At 47.8% G+C, this 20,086-nt stretch overlaps 1 protein-coding gene across 1 annotated transcript in view; it reads left to right on the top strand.

Moving 5' to 3' along the window:
- Positions 1-1,097: 1,097 nt before the first annotated feature.
- Positions 1,098-20,086, top strand: part of RNF43 (ring finger protein 43) — a 56,303-nt gene continuing 37,314 nt past the window's right edge. The window contains 2 exon segments of the mRNA XM_050325984.1: positions 1,098-1,414; positions 1,530-2,871. Coding sequence (XP_050181941.1) covers positions 2,635-2,871 — 237 coding nt within the window. The 5' untranslated portion in view covers positions 1,098-1,414; positions 1,530-2,634.

The following is a 20,086-nucleotide window of genomic DNA, read 5'->3' as shown; positions in this document are numbered from 1 at the left end:
TTACATATATAATTATATGTGTATAATTATAGGTATATTGATATTTGATAGGTACATTGTTATTTTTCAGGTATATTGGTATTTAATAGGTATATGGGTATTGAAATATGTATAAATGAATACATATGTTCATTTTATAATTAAATAAATTATAATGCAATAAATTAATTTTTTAAACAGAAATGGGTGTTGATTTGCATTTTCTCCGTGTTTTGAATTACAGGTGATAAAGAGTGTCAGAGCTGAAAACATGCTTCATGTTTCAGTAGTCCTTGCTGACAGGAGAAACAACCTCGAGCACAGGGACAAGCTCACAAAAGAGGGGGACCAACTTTGAATCATCTGTGCTTTTCTGTGAGTGCCCCCGGGGTGCCACTGACCAGTTCGCTCCCCGGGGGGCCCTTTACCCGAGCAACTGGAGCGACTCCCGGCCCACTGGGTGGGTTCCCGGTGGGCTTCCTGGTGGGCTTCCCAGTGGGATTCCCGGTGGGTTTCCCGGTGGGTTCCCGGTGGGTTTCCTGGTGGGCTTCCTGGTGGGATTCCCGGTGGGTTCCCGGTGCGGTTCCTGCCGCCCCGCTCCATCCCGAGCCCCGCGCCGCGGCTCTGACCCGCAGCACCCCGCACCTCTCGGAGCAGCCGAATTCCAGCCCTCTGACATCAGCCTGCCCTGGGACCTCCCCGGCAGCGCTCGTGGGCGCGGGGGCGATGGGCAGAGCCCCGCGGGTGCTCCGGGCTCGGGCCCGGGCCGGGCCGGGCGCTGCAGGCGGGCGGCGGGGCGGGAGGGGGAGCCCGCGGCCCGGCCGGGGGCGGCGGCTCCGGCTGCTCCACCCGCCCGTGTCCGCAGGTACGAGCGCCGGCCGGCCCGGGCTCGGCCGGCCCGTGAGGAGCAGAGGACGAGCCGCCGGCCCCGCCATCGCCGCCCGGGATCGGCCCGGCTGCCGCCGGGCTGCGCCGCCGCTTCGCTGCCCATGTCCCAGCCGGCCCTGCCCGCCCGCACAGCCGGTGCCTGCCTGCGCTGGAGGGACGCTGCGCTCTGCGAGTTTTGCCGAGGCGCGCTGGGGTGCTGGCGCAGCTCGGGCGATTACATGCGGACACTTCGCTTTCAGCCATGCCTGCCCCGGGAGCTCTCTGCCTGCTGTAATTTTCTGCCTTTGATCTCGCTGGATCCTCTCTCGGGCTCCGGAGCTCCGCTTGCACCTACCTGCCTGCTGCGTGTGCGCGAGAGGGGGTTTTTCCTCTGGGTTTTTCTTATGTTTTTTTGCTATAAGTGCCGAGTTTTTTTACTTAAGACCGAAAGCGAGCAGCATCAGAGCCACGCGAGCTTGTTAAGCTACTGGAAATAACTTTTGCCTGGGATTTACAGCAGCATTCCCTCCCGGCCCCTGCGGACTCCAGCAGGCTCGCAGCCTAACAGGTTTGCAAAGCTTTTTTTTTTTTTTTCCTTGTAAATCCCCATTTCTCTCCATAGCCGTGCGATCACCGTGACTTCGGTTTTTAATCGAAAACACCTCCTGTCTGTATTCTCCCAGTTATGAAGGCTCCTCGCTACGTTTCATGTGACCTTTGGGCAGAGCATGGAACTTTCTATTTTATTTTGTGGGGCCTTGAGTCGGGATCTTCTTAACGTGTGCTTGGAAGTGGTCATACCGGAACTCGGGCGCGCACAGAAATAGTGCCAGAGAAACCAGATACGCCGTAACTTTCTGCCTGATACCTGTTTGGCTTGGTGTCTAAACTTTTATAAGTGTTTGGGAGGCCTTTTTATTTCCTGGGAACTTGGAAACTATGAAGAGGAGCTCGGGGCTTTATTAATCACCCTGGAGAACTGCACCCGGAGTCGGACTCTTGAGCACGGATTGCTAGGAGAAAGGTAAAGCTGGTCTTGAATGAAGCACTTGTGGCACGTGGAAGATGGAAGGGATCAACTCCATTTGGAAGGGGATGGTACCGAAGCAAACTTTCTTTTCGCCCTAAACTCAAGGAATACCGCCTGCCTAATTTCTGGAAAGGATACCGATTGGTGCAGATAACATTAAAGGCTGTGCCCATGCTGTGGGAAATACTGGCAAGGAGGTGAGCTGTCTCTTGAGGGTGTTTGGGATGGGTGTTTGGAACCTCTGGATCTTCCTAACTCCTGGGCAGGACACACGAGGACTCGGCACCGGCGGGGAGACCTCCCCGCGCCCCATCCCCGTGGGACCGCCGAGTTCCCGACGCTCCGTGGCGTTCCTGTAGATCCGAACTGATTTCTTCCTTCCTTCGCAACCTGCTTCGCCGATCTTTCCGGATTTATCTGCTGGAGGAGGGACTTGCAATTTCGGATATTTTTTATTTTTTTTTTACATTTTTATTTTATTTTATTATTTTTAGTTTGTTCGTTTAAAATATGCCTCAGAGCTCCCAGCGGCCCCTGAGCACGTGGCAGCGAGGCCGAAGGACGGCGATGGCGAGAGCCAGCGTTGCCCGCTGAGCCGCGCTGGCGGTGACCGAGCCCCTCGGTGCCGTGCCCGGGGTCCCTCTGGGAGTGCACACTCGCACCCCCCGCAAGGAGCTCTCCCGATCGGATCCCGCCGCGGGGTGAGGACGCGTTCCCGACGGTATGTGTGGCCCGAGCCCGCTGCTGCAGCTGGTAGCATGAGTGCTGGCCCCCAGCTGCAGCTGGCTGTCCTCTGGCCTTGGCTGCTCATGGCGACCCTGCAGGCAGGACTGGGCCACACTGGGCTGGCGCTGGCGGCCGCGGTGGAGTCGGAGCGGGCGGCGGCGCAGAAGGCCATCATCAGGGTGATCCCCCTCAAAGTGGAGCCCATCATCCTGGAGGGGGAGTTCGCCAACGTCGCCGAGGTGACCCCGGCCGAAGGGAAGCTGCTCCAGGTAAGCGCAGCTGTGCTTTATCCCGCTCCATCCCTGGCCCGGCCTCTCCCCGCCTCGTTGCTCGGGCTGCCCTGGGGTTTTGTCTCCCGGTGCGGATCCGTCCCGGGTGGGTTTGGTTCCACGCTGGGCTGAGGGGACGGGATCGTGCAAAAAGGGCTGATCCTTCCTCCGGGGCCGAGCTGTGGCTGCGCCTTGTTAGTGCTGAATTGTGGATGTGGTCGGTTGATTCCCTGGAGATTATTTCATATCTTAATTGATGTTATAAAGCTGAGTGTGTCGAGTCACATGTTGGGACGTTAAACTTCTGACAGAAAACGGGATTATTGTTTTCTCCCGTGAAATCCGTGTGGTTCCCTCTGCTGATACCTGGGGTGCTGTTCCACCTCCAATACTGGTCCAGGCTGTGCCCACCACGATCCCTGACCCTGCTCCTTGGTGCCTGTAGCTGAAAGCTGAGTGTTACTCACACAGTAGCTCCACTGGTGTCACCACCAGGTATTTTTATAAGTGAATTAATGCTGGTGTCTGACCTTTATTAAGGGAAGAGCATCTGAACACCTGGCTGGGAGGTGCAGGTGCTGCACAGTCATTCACTGAACAGCCCCATCTCCTGCACACGCTGAGTTTTGAGCTCAGTTTCCTGAGACCTGGTGTGCACTCTCTCAGTTCTGTGGGTAATTTGCTTTATTCTTGAGAACAAACGAAATAAATGACAAAATAGCCTTCATTAACATTAAATCTTAATTTTCACATGGCTTTTTCCAGTCTGGACTTTCCAAATGGGGCATGTTGAAATCTTAATTATATTTGTAGCTTGGAAATTTAAAGTAATAAACTTATGCAGTTTTATAACAAAAGAAATACAGTTGAACCAGCTTTAGCACATGGTCACCTGTCTGAAAATGAACATGGACAATTTGTTGCATGGTTTTCCACGCCTTTTGAATTCCTCGGAACAAAAGCTCTGCTATAAAATTATATTACCAGGCTAAAAAAAATATCTTAGACAAATGCACTCAAGGTCCTGTTCTGTCGTGAGGCAATGTCCAGGAAAGTCAATATTTATTCCTTACAAAAACTACAGTGGTGTTGCAACCGAGCACAAAGTATAGAGTGGGACCTTTTGGAAATGGGAGGATGATAACCTATCCCGTGGGATGTGTGGTGGTTTGTAACCAAATGCAAGGATACCGAGAGGGAATTTTGTGCCGTCCCAGCGAGGTGTTTGGAACGCAAAGCTGTGAACAGCGCCCGACTTCATCCTTTAAAAACCATCCTCAGGATGGAGGTGGCTGGGGAAACGCTACAAGTTTGGGTACACGGGCACCGCCCTGCACTGGGAGTGTTTTTGGGGCGCTCAGTGTGTGTGCAGGTGAGGGCTCCCGTTCCGTATCCCAATGAATCCAGTGCGGGAAGTCCTCCGGGTCTGGTTTCAGGTGGCAGTGCTGGGCTGGGGGTCAGGCTGTGCCTGCTGCAGCAGGATGTTTGCCCGGTGCCAGGCACTGTGCTCTGGGAGAGCTTAGTCAAGTGTGTACCTGTGACCTCTCGTGTAGGTCTCGTGGTGGGGATTTCAAATTCTGCTGCTGAATATTCAAACTCGGCACATAAAAACGACTTCTGAAGTTGGCTGGGTCCCGATCCTGCAGTGGCTTCCTGCCTCTGGAAAGAGAAAGTGGGAAACGGGGATGTAACCCTTGAGGAACAAAATAAGTAAAGAAATTAATGGAAGGAATTGTTTTCGCTTTGCCTTTAGATAGCTGGGTATGAAGTGCACCAGAATGAGGCTCTGCTGGAACATCCCATTTTGCACGTGGTTGTCAACATCCCAATCTTGCAAAAACTTTAGGTCACGTGCTTAACTTTGATGTCATTGCAACTCCTACTTAAATAAACTTAAGGCTGTGCACACAGAGCTGCACAATTGGTTCTTTAAATACAATTTAGGGGTGTAACATTGTCACCTTTGCAGTTAATGAGTTAAGAAGTCTGGTTTTTGCAGCATTTTTGGATAGGCCTTGGTTATGTCAGACCCTGTAAGATGCAGTTGACCCTTTCAGGACAACACGAACTGCAGAGCTTAGCTTGGAAAAAAGTTGCTTCAGCAGAGTCACAGAATATTCTGAGTTGAGAGGGACCCACAAGGATCTTTGAGCCCAACTCCTAAGTGAAGAAAAGAGGCCCAGTCCTGTTTCCAAAGCAATGCTCCCTTCAGTCAGTGCTATAATAGGATTGCTCAAGGCTCAGTGGTGCAGAGTTGGCCCTACAGTCAAGTCAAATTCTCTTTAGCTTATAATTATCCTCATAATGCTCTGGTCAATATATTTTTAGGAATACTTTCTTAATTCAATGTAGACAGACAATGCTGCACGTCAGTGATGGAGCCTCTCCAAAGCTCCTTCTCCCACAACGTTTTCCTGGTTTCGTTTCTCCGTGCTCCGTTTTCCAGGATCACCTCCAGAAATGGACTTTGTAGCGTGTTACTTTAATATGCTCTTCACCTGTGATAAAATAACCCCTGTGTTGAATTCACCCTCACATCCCTTGACCCTGTGACCGGTTTTGGGGGGAAATCCCTGGATTTCCGTTGTTGCCCAGTGGTGGGTGAGGAGGAAGGTGCAGGTTTAACCCCAGCGGTGTTCCCGCCTCCAGCACTACCGGAGTGATGCAAAGGGAGAGGAATTTCTCAAGCAGGCAGAGCCACTTAAGCCTTTATAGGTCAAAAAACCAACACCTCAGACTCCTTGCAGGAATCATTATCAGGCTTGTTTGGTGCTGGAGCTTGTTGGGAGAGCACCTGCTCTGAGCTTTAACTCCTGATGGGCGTGGGAGACACCGTGGGGAGCTCAGGGGCAGTTTCCAGGTTGGAAGTGTAGATTTGGAAGTTTAGGTTAGGGAGTTTATAGTAGGAAGATATTCTTCCCTGTGAGGGTGGGGATGCCCTGGCACAGGTTGCCCAGAGAAGCTGTGGCTGCCCCTGGATCCCTGGGAAGTGTCCGAGGCCAGGTTGGAGCAACCTTGGCTGGTGGAAGGTGTCCCTGCCCAGGGCAGGGGGTGGAACGGGATGAGCTTTAAGGCCCTTTCCAACCCAAATCATTCCAGGATTCTGTGATCTCTGATGGCTGCTGGAAAAATGTCCCATGGGAGTCAAAAACTGCCCCTGTATTAAAGATGGAGGAACCAAACCTTTTGGACAAGTCTGTTGGAAGGAACATGTTTGGATCTTACTGACAATGGGCAATCCATGAGCAGCCCAGGACTGAGTGTGCATTCGGAATTGCAATTCCTGTGGCTGTTTGCAGATGAAGTCCCTTTTGCAGGATTGCTGTAGCCTCTGTTCAGCCTCTTCTTTTGATACTTTTGCTGCTCTTTCAGCTGATTTTTGAGGAATAAATCCCAGTTTCCTTCTATCCATTGCCTCGGTCTGCACTTGATACCAGAGAGAGTTGATGTTGGTTTGAAGGTAGATAGGAAAATAAGGAATGTGTTGGAAAGGAAAGGAGAGAATCACTGGAGAGAGCTGAGGGAAGAATTAAGATTTTTGCAATTTTCCAATTACTACAGAAATCACATGCAGTTCTAATTGTGGAAGGAAAAAACCCACCTTTTTATTTGAGAAATAGTTCATCACTTCAAGTCTTGTTTAGGATGGTGTCTATACAAGGATGCACCAGTAAAACTGAGCATTAATAGCTCTTCATTTGGGTTTATAACCCCAATCTTGTACACAGGGGAAGGATGATGCCATGAGTGTGTGTGGTGTGGCTGGGACTGATACAGTCTCTGGTTCCCTGGCTGGTATTTGGGAAACAGTGATAAAAGTTTGGGAAATAGTGGTAAATGTTTAGGAATAAAGTCCCAGATAATGATATTTTAAAACAGCTGGATAACCTCACACAGAGATCACCAATTACCTCACATGTCTGCACACTGAAAATTGCTGTGGATGTGGGACAGTGGCACAGTCTCATTGACAGCCAAAAGTACAAAACCAGTTTTCCCAACCTGCATTATTTTATTGCAAGTCTCACAATATTTTGTTCCACTTGTGCACAAACTCAGCAGTTGCATAATGAGGTGGTTGTAGGAGAAAGTCAGCTTTCACTTACCCCCTGAGCTCATTGTTTTAACTCATGACTGATGGAAAGCACCTTGAAAAAAATAAAGGCAAACTTGAAAAAACCCGCACAGAACAAGCTCCCCAAAGTTCTGAACCCGAAAACCAAGGATTATCCTCTTTCCTCTCACCCCTAGAGAAATAAATTATTTTAAAAAATTCAAGTCAATCTGTTAGGGTGGAAAGAGTGAAAATTGGAGGAGGAGGAGGAGCCTGAATCATCATTTTTTAGGTGAAGTGTACAATTCAGAAGCCCAAAATCAATCACAGATCCAGTCAGAGAAGGAGTGTGGTGTGTGTTTGTAACAGCAGTGATAATTAACCCTTGGAATTGCTACAGTGAACCCAACGGGATCACCCTGGGCATGCAGAGTGTTCCCAGTGCTGCAGTTGGAATTCTGATCAACTACTCCCCAGCTTACAGAGGGTTACGCTCCCAACCCAAAGCAAAGTAAATATATTAGTATATTCTTCTATACCACCAGCTCCTGGATCAACAGAAGGATGTTGAGTGCATAATGTTGACAGAGATCAAAAGAAGTGGGAAAGTCGAACCAAATGATAATGGGGACTTAAATTACCTGTGAATAAAGTGGTCAGATAGCACAATGCGAGGCAGTTCAAAGAGGCAATTTCTGCCCCTTGGAACAGCTCGTACCAGAGTACACAGACTTGACTTGGCGTTAAGTAATGTGCAAGAACTGCCTCAAAAGCAGCAAGAATGGAGCCACTTGGCTTGGCTGCAGCACAATAAGAAATCGGTGCCCCAGCAGCAAAGAGTGGGACTCTGACACAGCCCTGCAGGCCCTGAGAGAAACGGCTCTGATGGAGCAAAAGAAAACCAAAACCCACGGGTTTAGGTGGGACACAGGAAAGGCTGAGGGAATTGGGGTTGTTCAGCTGGAAAAGAGAAACTTTTTTGGGGTGACTTAATGACAGCCTTCCAGCACCTGAAGGGAGACTACAAGGAAGATGGGGAGAGATTGTTTGCAAGAGCCTGGAGGGACAGAACAAGGGGCAGTGGCTTCAAACTAAAAGGGAGTAGGTTTAGATTGGATATTAGGGAGAAAATCTTCCCTGTGAGAGCGGGGAGACCCTGGCACAGGTTGCCCAGAGAAGCTGTGGCTGCCCCAGCCCTGCAAGTGTCCAAGCCCAGGTTGGACAGGGCTTGGAGCAACCTGGGCTGGTGGAAGGTGTCCTTTCCTGGAGCAGGGGGTGGAATGAGTTGATCTTTAAGGTCCCTTCAACCTAAACCATTCTGGGATTGTATGAAAGTAAAAGCTGTCTTGGGGAACACACAGAGCAGTGGCTCAGGAAGGCTGGACTCACCCAACACAGTGCATTGGTGGCGTTAAAGAAACCATTTGGCCCCAACAGATCTCTTACAAACTGGATGTGGAGTGTGAGTGTTGGGTTGGCACAGTATCCAGTCTAACCTGCAGTGCAGATTGGCCTGGTGTTGGTGCAGGATTTAAGTGTAAGATGGAAGATGACCTGTTACAATCCGGACAGAGAGAAGGGAGTCTCATTTAGAATTAGCTGCTGAACTCAGAGGCTGAACTTCCATCCCTCTCTAGAGCATGTACAGAGGCTGAGCTGGAGCTTTCCACGGCGTGTCCTCTCCTTTGCTCATCCAGAAAACGTGTGGCAGGAAACTGTTCTCTGTTTAAGGAGTTCAAAGGACTTTAAACCTCAATTTCCCAGCTTCCCAGTGCACCATCTGGTGCTGGTTGTTGTTCCAGTAGAGTCATTTATGACATGTGAGCATAGATTGATCCCAAACTGAAGATTTTCTGTCCTAAAAGGGTGATGGTTCAATCAATTGCATAGGGCAGGCATGAACAGGAGACACAAACCCAGCTGGAGCAGAGCAGGGAGACGTGGTCAGGAGGCTGAATCCACAGGGCTGGAGTGAGTGACAGTCAACAGAGGACGTCTGGCCACGCACCCCGTCCTGGAATACATCCAGGGAACAAGTGGACATTTCCCAAAGATAAGCTGGCACAGGGGTGAGATTACAGGAGAAGGGAAGCAGGCCTCAGTGGTGCCTTCAGGCTGCAGCCAGGCTGGATTTGTTGTGGAATGGTTCTGACCCATTAGAGAAGTGACCTTTAGTTCTGTGCCTCCATCAAGTGAAAGCTTTGGTGGGTATTTCCTACAGGTTATGGAAGCCTGTTCTGAACTGCATGTGGATTCCTTATTTTTCAGTGAAAACTTTCAGAATTGTCAGAGTAATACAAATGGCACAAAACTTGGTGTGATCGAAGGAAGTTCTATTGTATCAGACTTTACTTGGGACAAAAATTGATGTGCATTTTTATGTATTGGATCTCTGTGTTTCTCCATGCAGAGAGCTCTCAAACATGCCTAAAAGCTTTCTGTGGTCTTTCCCCAAAAGTCTTAGTCTGAAAGCAATCAATTTTTGACCTAAAATGAGAAAAGTAACAAATAAATGGAACAGGAACTGTGCAGTGTAGTTTGTCCTTCAGGCCTGTCATCTTGAGTATCACAAAAATCTGTGTTTCAGGAGTGAAATAGATTAAATTTGGGGTTATAAACAAAGCAGAGTTGCAAACTGAACCTCAGTACAGGGGAATATATCACACTCAAGCAATGCACATTCATATTTTACCACCCTTTTATGCTTCCTTCCATTTGAGGTCTTGAGCTGTAGCAGGGCAGGGTGTAAAGTAGTGGTGTGGGTGGTCATGGTGGTCTCTTCTGTCGTTGAGTTCTGTGATTTATTATTTAATACCTGTTTATTTTCCCCTTATTCCCCTGGCTCTGAGGAACAGGAAGCATTGCACAGCCTTTCATTTGCCCACAACACTCTGAGCCTGCATTAAGGAATCATAATCACATCTCATGCTTCGGAGCCTCGGGCTCGCTGCCAGCACGGCTCAGGCAGGAGTTGGCCAAGAGTTGTCTTGGGACCTTTTCATCTTGTTTTTAGGAGCATCAAGGCTTGGCCTTACCTCAGAACAAGGTGCTGAAACATGTAGGTCAGCGTTCAAAGGTAGCAGAGGGAGAGAGCATCATGTTGGATGTGCTCAGGTTGGAGGGTTACTCCCGTGCTGCCAGATTCCAGTGGAAAACTCTCTTCCCCCCTGCAGCCAGCCCGTTGAAATTATCTGAAATTTTGGGTGTGTATCCTCTTCCTCTGCATGTTGAGATCTGAATCATCTGCCCAGATCCACGGATGTGTTCTCACCTCGTCACTTCCCCATCCCTGAAGGGGCTGGTTAAGGGCATTAGTGGCCCTTTGATCTCTCTTTTGTTCTCCGTCTCAGTAATTTGGTCTCCAGTGATCAAATGGGTTAATCTAATGCTTATTACTGTGCTCAGCATCAGGGCAGTGGCAGAGATGCACTGGATTGTCAAATACAGCAGTTCTGGCTGGGGAGCTGAATTAATTCCTCTGGTCATAAACACTATGAAGCAAATTAAGAGCTTTTTTTTTTTTACCAAGTTTGGTTATTACATGTTACTTTTGAGTGTAAGCAAAGCAGTTTGGGGATTAAAATTGCTATTGTTTGGGTAAAAGGTGTGCGAATTCTAGTTCCAAATTACAGGAAAGACTAGTTTTTGACTTCCTGCTCCCAAAGCACCTCAGCAGCAGTTCTTCCATGGGGTCTGTGTTGGGGATTTGCTCAAGGCTGTTGGAGCAGCACTGTGGAAGGGACACATCCACCACAGAAACTTGGGGAGAATGACCCTGGGATTGAGTTGGATCCAGATGTAAGAAAAGAACAGCACACCAGTGCTGTTACAGATGTGAAGCAGTTTCTTACAAAGGCCAAAAAGCCCAATGACAGCAGAGCAGGCACAGGGAAGACACTGCCTGAAAAGGGTATGGGGTGATCACCACGTGGCAGAGCAGAAGAGCCAAGTTGAGAGGTCTAAGTGTTGAGTGGAGAATGTTGGTTCTTTCACTTGTTGAATTTTCTGCAGGATCCTGCACTAGAATGTTGCTTTCAGGTTGTTTAACTGTAGGGAAGAATATGAAAGTCAAATAACAGAGTGAATTGTGACAATTCCTGTAGTTTCCTGTGTGTCAGTTTGGATCAGAGGTTAATGACTGACATCACCATCCAGTGTAGATTTACAGCTTCACAACCCCAGCCTTGACTGTGTTATAAAGTAGTAAGAGAGATGGTTATATGTGCATCTGTTACTGCTCCAGTCCTGAGTCCTGTTCCTTGCAAAATGGTCTTAATAACTTTTTATTTTCCGAGACACTTTTCATTCCGAAATAAGTGGAACCTCACAAAGATCCTGAAGAGCTGAGAGCTCCCCCTCTTCTGCTTGTCACGTTGTACCTCAGCTATTCCTTTGTTCCATCAAGGTCCTGTTGGAACACAGGGCACAGGAGCATGGATTGTGCTCCTCTGCAGCCACGCTGTGGGTGCACATGGTCCCTGAGTGCCAGCACTGGAGACTCCTCTCCAAACCTTTCCCTGGGACCACAGAAATGTCTCTGTCCTCCCCGTTACCCTCTAGTTCACCTGGTCTCATTCCCGTAAGCAAAAGATGCCCCAGGTCATACAGATCCACTCAGCTATTTTTTTTGCCTCCTCATCTACTCTCCCAAGTGTCTTTCTTTCCCAATTTTCATCTTTCTTTTCGCTTAGAACGATGTTTATTCTGGTTATTTTTCTGTAAGAGCTCTTGTGGGTCCCCAGCAGTTCACAAAATGCTTTAGGCCGTTGCCTGGCATCGTTTGCCTCCAGCCCTTGGCTCTCCTCCATCCTTCTCTGTGATCATCTGGTCTTTCCATTGCCTCCTCCAGAGGACCTCTGAGCCCTGTTTTGTCCCTCCAGAGCTGCTGTTTGTAAACTCTGTACAAAGCACACACGTCCAGGAGAGGATCACATCTGATCTGAGTGGTGGACAAACCCCACGGGCTTGTACAACACACTGCCCCTGTGTTCAGAAAGATCATCAAATAATCTGTGTTTCTTGCTTCAGGGCAGCAAGAAAGGAGAAACCATGCTGGCCTTGGCCTTTTCCAACCCCTCCTTCAAAATCCTGCCTTTGAAAAGCCACTTTGTGACAGTGGCAGTCATGTACTTTTTTCCTGTAGGGATGTCGAGGGAGAAGCCAAAAATCATCCCCAGTTGTGTTTTAATTCAGACAGGGAGGAGATGAACTCAAATAAGGTTGTTAAAAAGAAGCTGAGAGGGCAAAGTAAGAGTTATATCCTTGGCATCAAAGTATTTAAGGACAGTACAGTAGGAATTGAGATCGAATGTAGCTCTCATGAAACACTTCAAAAATGATAAAAGACTATCAGGATACCTAAACATAAGGGTAAGAAAGTATCTTGAAAAAGCAAGAAAATTGGTAAAATGAGAAAAAAAAACCCAGAAGCTAAAAATATGTGAAAACATGGTGAAAAGAGGAGAAGAGAAAGAATTTGAAAGTGTTAAAAAAAAAAAATAATGCCAAATTCTCTTCAGTCGCATCAGCAGCAGAACGTTCGCCTGACAATGTGTAGGATCTATAAAAAAATTCAAGTCTGAAAAATGCACTTAGGGCAGCTAAACTCCCAGCAGAAAAATGAATGCAATTCTCTTTGTGCTTTCATCTGTCTCGGGCTGAAATGTCTGGAGATGAGATGGTGCTGGAGATAGACACAATTACCATTATCAGCCGCCGGGATCAGATGGTGTTCACCCAGGAGCTGTGGAGGATGAAATCGCTGAACTATTAACTTGTCTGTGAACTCTTGTTTAAAATCCCTGGACGGTGGCTGATGTGATTCCCAGCTTTTCTCTGGACCCCAAGTCACCCACAGAAGCCCAGAGCAGTGTGTTGCAAGAGCTGTGTGGGGTGAGTTGGTGGGAGTTGTAACGCGGAGTGTAACGAGTGGATGTGGAGTCAACGCGTGCACCAGTTGGGCAGGTCCAGCTGAATCTCCCAAATGCAAAGGCTTTCAGGGGAAACTGAGACATGGATTAAGAGGGAGGCTCCTGGGTAAATAATTATTGGAAGATAAGAAGCAGGTGGTAGGGATAGCTGGCAGATTTTCCCTGTGGAAGAAGCAGATGCTGCGGCTCTGCAGGTGTGGGAGCTGGTGCTGTCCTGTGGGTTGAGGAGCACAGGGGAACAGAGCTCTTGGCAATGTTCTAGAGCTTTCCAATACGTGAACTGATGAGAAGTAATGAAGACAAGGGTCAGCTACTGCAGAAGGACCTCATGAGACTGAATACTTAAGGAGAACGTGGAGAATGAGTAATTTCTTCACGTTCAGGTGACGGGCTCTGATTTGGCCACTGCCACAGCTGTATCTTGTGGTTATGGCAGATTGGTCCATGCAAGTGCCTGTTTGGAACGTGGTGGTTGTCATGAACACAAAGAGAGCATTAGGAGTGGAAAAAATGAGAGAATAAACCAGAGAATGTCTTTTATCTCCTGTGGAAATCCAGGATACATCCACATGCTGAACAAGCTGTGAAGTTCCATTTTCCTGTAAAAAAGCTGCAGCTCTGTTGGAAGAGGTTTGGAGAAGAATATGAGGATTTAAAAAAAAGCATAAGATGTTTAATCCAAGGAACAGCTAACTGGACTAATACTCTTCTGGCTGGAAAAGAGGCAGCCAAAGGCTGATATGAAGAAGATCCACAGTCATGAATAGGGATTGGCTGTTAAGTCTCTCTCAGTGTGAAAATGATGGGGCATCACACGGAGCTCCTGAGAGCTTCTTCAGTCACTGTACAATTAACATGTACAGTCCCTTGCTGCAGGAACTGCTGTGGATGCTGGAAGTTTACAGAGGTTCAGGAACTAATGAATGGGAGAAGGCTCCATCAATGGCTGTGAAATCACCGCTCCCAGTTTTGCCTCAGGGAGTCCATAAAATGTTGGAGGCTTGGAGAGTGCCCTGAGGAGAAGCCCTACAAGCTTGTCCTGTCTGTACTTCTCCTTCAGAAATCCACTGTTGGCAACTGTCACAGCAAAGATCAAGGGCTAGGTGGACTTTTGGTCTGAATCCACACTGCTGCTCTTGCATCCTCCTCTCCTTCCAGAAGACCTTCCAGCCTCGAGCCCCACCACCTTCAGCAGCAGCCCTTCCAGCCCACCCCTGCTTGGGCAACTCTCTGTGGAAAAACTGCAGTAAGTACAACCTTCAGCATCCCTCAGGGACTCTGAGCTCAGCTGTTTGTTCACTAGGAAGGCACTGCACGATTCCTTGGGTTCCATTCTTGCAAATCTCCTCAAAATGCAGCTTTCAGCTGGTGCTGGTAAACCAGGGTTTGATGCCCTTGGCACTTTGGCCTTCATATCACAGAATTCTGGAATGGTTTGGGGTGGAGGGGACCTCGTAGACCATCTCATTCCAGCCCCCTGCCATGGGCAGGGACACCTTCCACTAGACCAGGTTGCTCCAAGTCCTATCCAACCTTATTGGGTGTACTGTTTTTATCCCTTTTCACCCTCAACCTGCATCATCCCCTCAACTGTGCTCCCCTGGTGGGATAACAGCCATTGTAATTCCATCATTTGTGCTTTTGTTTGCTTCTTGATGCAACAATACTCACCTGATGAAATGTCAACCCTAATGTTGCTGTAGGGTCTTTACCACAACTTTCCCATTTCTCAGGATCCTGTTTAAAAAAACACAAACACCCTCTTAATTTTTTAGGGTTTTTTTGTGTTTTTTTTTTTTTTTAAGTATTCTGCACTGAATGGACAACCATTATCCTTCTGTATTATGCTGCCCCACTTTGGATATTCCAGTTTTGGCAAAGTTCAGAGTTTGTGCAACCATAATCCTACAGCCTTCAGCTGAATTACTCTACACTGGCAATTTAATGAAGCCCCTAAATGTGCCCTTAGTGGCTGTAGGTAATCTGTGTTTTTCAGAAAGGTCTGTTTTATTTAGAGATATCAACAAATAAATCAGTTAACTAGTTCTGGGACGTAAAACCTTTCCCCGACCTGGGAGGTGTTTCAAACCATTGCCAACCACATCATTCTAGGCTGTATATTGGGGGCAATTTCTTCACAGAAAGAGTGATCAGACACTGGCACCGCTGCCCAGGGCAGGGGTGGAGTCCCCAGCCCTGGAGAGCTTTAACAGCCACGTGGATGTGGCACTTGGGGACGTGGGTCAGTGGTGGCCTCGGCAGCACTGGGGGACAGTTGGACTCGATGATTTCAAGGGGCTTTTCCAACCTAAACACTTCCATAATTTGCATTTTGAGGTCTTCTTGTTCAGATAATGTCAAACTGGATATTTTGAGGCCTTGTCCTTCCCATCTCAAGCCGTGGAATGCAGGGAGCCTGGTGGGAGCCCAGCACTGGGAATGCTGACTGTTCCAGGGGCAGAAAGCTGTCGTAGCTGACAGGCCACAGGTGAGAAATGTGGGACAAGGCCCAAAGGGGCAGCTTGCAGAAATAAGGGGCTCTGAAAAATCAACTTCTTGGATGCCAACAAGTCCTGGCTCCGTTGCCTACAGGCCATCCTGCTCCTTGGATCCCCTGTAAACACATTCTGGATTTTGCAGCCTGAGGCATTAATTGATACTTGTCTAATCCTTCTTCCCTGAAAGCTGAGTGCAAGATAAGGCAGGATGGTGATCCTGCAGGCTTTGGTCTGGCAGGGACAGGCTGAGCAAACACTGAAGTCAGAGGGACCAGAGGAGCTTGCCCATCCTCTCAGCCTGACTTGCAGAGGAGGGATAAGTCATTTGCTCCAGTCCCTCCTCTGAGCTCTTCCCTCCAGGGTTTGGTGCTCAACAGTGGTTGTTATTTGATGAAGTCTCTCTCATCTTGGACCTCTCATCCCTGTGTTTCAGTGATTCTGGATGATCCCCTGGGCCTCATGAGCAGTGATGTACAGATTGCACCAACGCAGATACCTGGGCAACTCTTTCTGTCCATTTGGGGGATTTCCCATTTTCTCTGATCCTGTGGTCCTAAAATTCTGTAGGGAGCTTAGGGAGCTTTAGTAAAAGGTGTTGACTTCTGTCCTTCTTAAGCAGGATCTCTCCACCCAGACATCCCAGTAACATGAGCCTGTGGCAGGTTGTGTATTATCCTGACCATGCCCCTGGATGGGACTTTCCTGGCAGCACAAAGTTCTGCCAGAGGGGAAGGAGGACCCACTGCTACATTTCTAACATCCAGTGTCTTTGGTTGCCCTTCCCAGATAAGATGCTTTCCCGAGGTCAGATCTGGGTTTCACTGGAGCCAGAAATCAGCTCTTCTTTTCCCCCCCCAGCAAACCCCAGACCTGCAGGACAGAGTGGTTCATCTCCTCACACACTGATGTCAAGCGGAACATCTCCTCCTCATCTGCAGAGAACCAGACCTGTCAGGTGGCCTCTGTTCATTTGTCTCATGAGCTGGGAGATAAAGAGGTGCAGGGATGCTGGTAATTGCATAACATATTGGATCAGATGTTGTGATAGTGCCTGCGTGTTGCGCCTCGGGCCATCGGGGAATTCCACCAAAGGTCAGGTTGTTCAGTGGCCTCTCCAGAGGATTCTCCATTCCTGGTATCTGCATGGCGTGTGGGTTTGCATTAAACTCTATTCCATTGCTGATGCTTCCAGGAATGATGCCAAATTAGGCAGATTGTGGTTTGCAGACAACTCTGAAATGCTTGAGACGCCCCTCCCCACTTCTTATGGGGAGAGACGGAGAGGGAATTACTGCTTGGAGCTCCTCACCTCCTGAATATGGATATGCATTGTCATTTGAAGAAGAAAAGAAGATAAGTGGTAGCAACTGGGTTGTGTGGAGATGCAGAGCACAAATCCACATGAACTACTGTCCTGCTTCTGCTGGAGTCTGGTGGTTGGGATGAGTTGCAGGCTCACAGCGAGGAGTCTGTCCCTGCTTCCCATTCTGAGGACATCCATGTGGATAACATGCATCCCAGAGAACTCTGCTTAATGGTGGTTTTCCCTCTTCCACTGCAGTAATCTGACCTCGTGCCATGACTTACGAAGTGAGGGGAAAAAAAAGGGTGGTATTTTTGGGTGGACGTGGTGCTTTGAGTAAACAAGATGAATGTGGGTATTGAGAAGCCAGTGTTTCCATGAAGGCAAACTTCCTGATGTTTATTTAATTCTGTTGACTGTGCTAAGAACCTTGAGAGACTTTTAATACCTTATAAACTCTGGCTAAGCATCTGTGTGAACATGAGTTTAAGTAGGTGGGCTGGAGAACTGTGGGTGTTCTGTGAGTATTCCTGGCCTTCCCTAAAGTTTGCGTTGAAAAGTCCTGTGGAACTCAGGTGAAAGTTGCTGAATTTTAAGACTTTTTTTTTTTGCTGTGTCTGTGTTAGCACAGACTTGAAGGATGATTTTATGTTGAATTGTACCTTTTCTGTGTCCTGGTGGAGGGATCACATTGCCTGGAGAGGTCAGTGACAATTTGGCTGCCTCTTGGCAAACCGGTCCATGGTTTGGGTGTATGTCAAGGATTTCCTTTAATCCACTATGGCAGTTCCTGTGATCTTCGATCTCCTCAGCCTGGATTATACTCAGAGGATCACATCTGACCTTTTGACCATGATATCAGTCTGGCAGGGTATGTTAATTTGTTATTTCATCACGATATTGTCCTTTCATTGACCTTTGGTTGTTTTCTCAGTCGGTGCTTTCAAAGGTGCAAGCCCCTCATCCTTTGAATGTTTTCTGAGCTCTCTGTTCTTGGATTATATTGGTGTCTGTGACTGTATCTGGTCACATTAAAATGTCTGTGTCCCACGTGGATGAGGCATCAGAGCTGGTGGCAGGTCTTGTTTATGATGGTGCAGGACTTGGTGTTCGTTATCTACGGCAGCGATGCCAGAAAGAAGCAATCCAAGTATCTCCACTTGATTGACTTTCCCAGTTAAATAGGTAGATATTAAATGATTCAACTCAATTGATTAGAGCAGGGTGAGGAGAACAGAACAACCTGTGAGCGTCTCAAGGGCCTTTCTGATTTATCCTTCCCCTGTGGATATTTTAGTGCATAGAGCCTTGTCCATGTAAATGTTTGAAGTCTGGCTGTTACACCTACCCAAACTACTCACTAAGAAAACCTCTCCCAAACTCCCTTTTCTCTCTCCAGTTGAGAAATGAAACATATTTGGGTAAAGAACAAACTGAAACACCCATTTTATCAAATGTTTTTGTAGAAGTTACTCTTTTCTTACTCAAAGCCCAGCTGAGTGATGTGTTCACCCAGTGAGCACTGGTAGAGGGGGAGAACTCTGAGTTTCAAAGTAATTTCTCCTTCATCTTGAAATTTGGGTATTCAGGTGTGTTTTGCCAGCGTTAAGAGTAACTTCAGGGGTTGAACTGTCTTTCAGATACGCTTACAGTGGAAATGTATCTGCCATTCCCACTCAGGCTGCACCTGTAAGCTGATCTCTTTGGGGTTTCTCTTAATTTCACTGGTTTGTTTTGCTTTGTTTTCCACCATGTTTTAACAAGATAACAATCGCTCCGTATTTTCCCTTCATTTCAGTAATTGCCTTCTCTAGTGACCGATTTCCTGGGCTCTTTTGGTCAGGTATCAAGATCTCAGCGTGCAGCCCACACACCCCACTGCATAGAGCTCTCACTTATTATCATCTCAGGTAATTCGTTAAAAGCTCCCCAGAGCATCAAATAGGGAAAAAAATTTAAAAAAAAGCACTAATTTCTCTCAACTCACTCCCCAAAGACACAACCTGTGTAAACAGAGCTGCTTACCAGATGCCTGGAAATTTGACATCATCAGCCACGGAGGTGGGAATTGAGTTTCTTTCAGGTTTTCAAAGTTCTTTCACTGAAATAATTTAGCCCCTGAAAATTCAATCCAGGTGTTGCCAACCCAGTGTGTGTGCCACTGTTCTGCTGTGCTGCAGAGCAATATAGAAGAAGAAATGGGTGTGAGGGTGTGTGTAAGATTCGAACAGTAAAGGAATTTATGACAAAAAGGCAGTAATTGAAGTTTTACATTAAATAAACAAGGAAACAGCTCTGTCTCTTGAAGCCAGATGTGATACACTCAAAGTGAGCTGGGCAAGTGTTCAGCTCCACTCTGCATCCTCAGAGCTCAGTGTCACGATCCTGCCTGATAAAAAAATATCCCTGGATAACACCGTGCAGTCTCTCCTGGAAGTGAGGAGGTGGCTGCCTTGCAGTAACATAGGATGTTAATGCAATGTACTTTTACCTGTTATTGCCTGGAAATTCAGGATCGAATGAGAAACCAAGGTTGTAAATTTGGATAACTGACCAAAAGTCAAGTTGATAATGCTTTTTCTCCTTCTTCTTATTGCCTGGTAATGCTGTTTCGGTCTTAGTGGCACAGTGTGCAGTGTTTATACTGGTGTAATCCTGCCTGGAGCCAAGAAATACAGATTATTATGTTCATCTTCACTCCTCTGAGGTGTCCAGGAACCTCCCAAGTGTGCTGGAAAGGGAGGTGAACCAAGGCTGAGTGTGAGGGCAGCAGGAGTGTGACTGCACTGCCTCCCTTCTGGAGCCTCCCACAGAGATACCCACGATAAACCCGGCCTTGCTAAACTGCCTGCTTGGTTTAATTATTTGACATCAAAGCCTGGAGCCAGGTTTAAAGGAAGTATGAAAGCCTGAGTCAAGAGTTTAATTCTGTGTAGGTTCTGCCTTTCTTTTCTGGGCAGATCAGGGCAGATGAACCATGTGGGGGCCCAGAGTTTTTTGGGGTTGTCTCTAAAGGGATCTGAAGCTACAGCTCAGCAGGGATGTGGACTACACATGGCCAGGTGCTTGAAGTCAGGAGAAAAGCCCAGGAAGAGAGGAAGAAATCATCTTCCCAAATTCCAGCAGTCCACCCAGCTTTGGGTCCACCCAGGCTGGGAATGACAGGCTTGGATTGTTCCCTGGGATGGATCTTGTCCCCCGTGGTTATCTGGATCTTTTACATCTCCACACCATCTGCCATCAGGGATGGTGAGAAGAATTCTTTTTGTTTGCTTTAAACCTTTTCCTTGGCAGAGGGTTGGGGTGCCCCTTCCTCCTTGCATGATGAAGAATAGTGCATAAATGTTCAATATTTGCATTATTTTCAATGTTCACAACTGTACAAGACGCTCTCCTCTTCTGGGTGGGACCTCCTGGGCTCTTCTTACCC

This window comes from Myiozetetes cayanensis, unplaced genomic scaffold (genome assembly GCF_022539395.1).
Source record: "Myiozetetes cayanensis isolate MyiCay16 unplaced genomic scaffold, myiCay2020 scf30, whole genome shotgun sequence".
Classification (NCBI taxonomy): Eukaryota; Metazoa; Chordata; class Aves; order Passeriformes; family Tyrannidae; genus Myiozetetes; species Myiozetetes cayanensis.
Note: the sequence above shows the minus strand (reverse complement) of the source record. Positions and strands in the feature narration are given on the sequence as shown.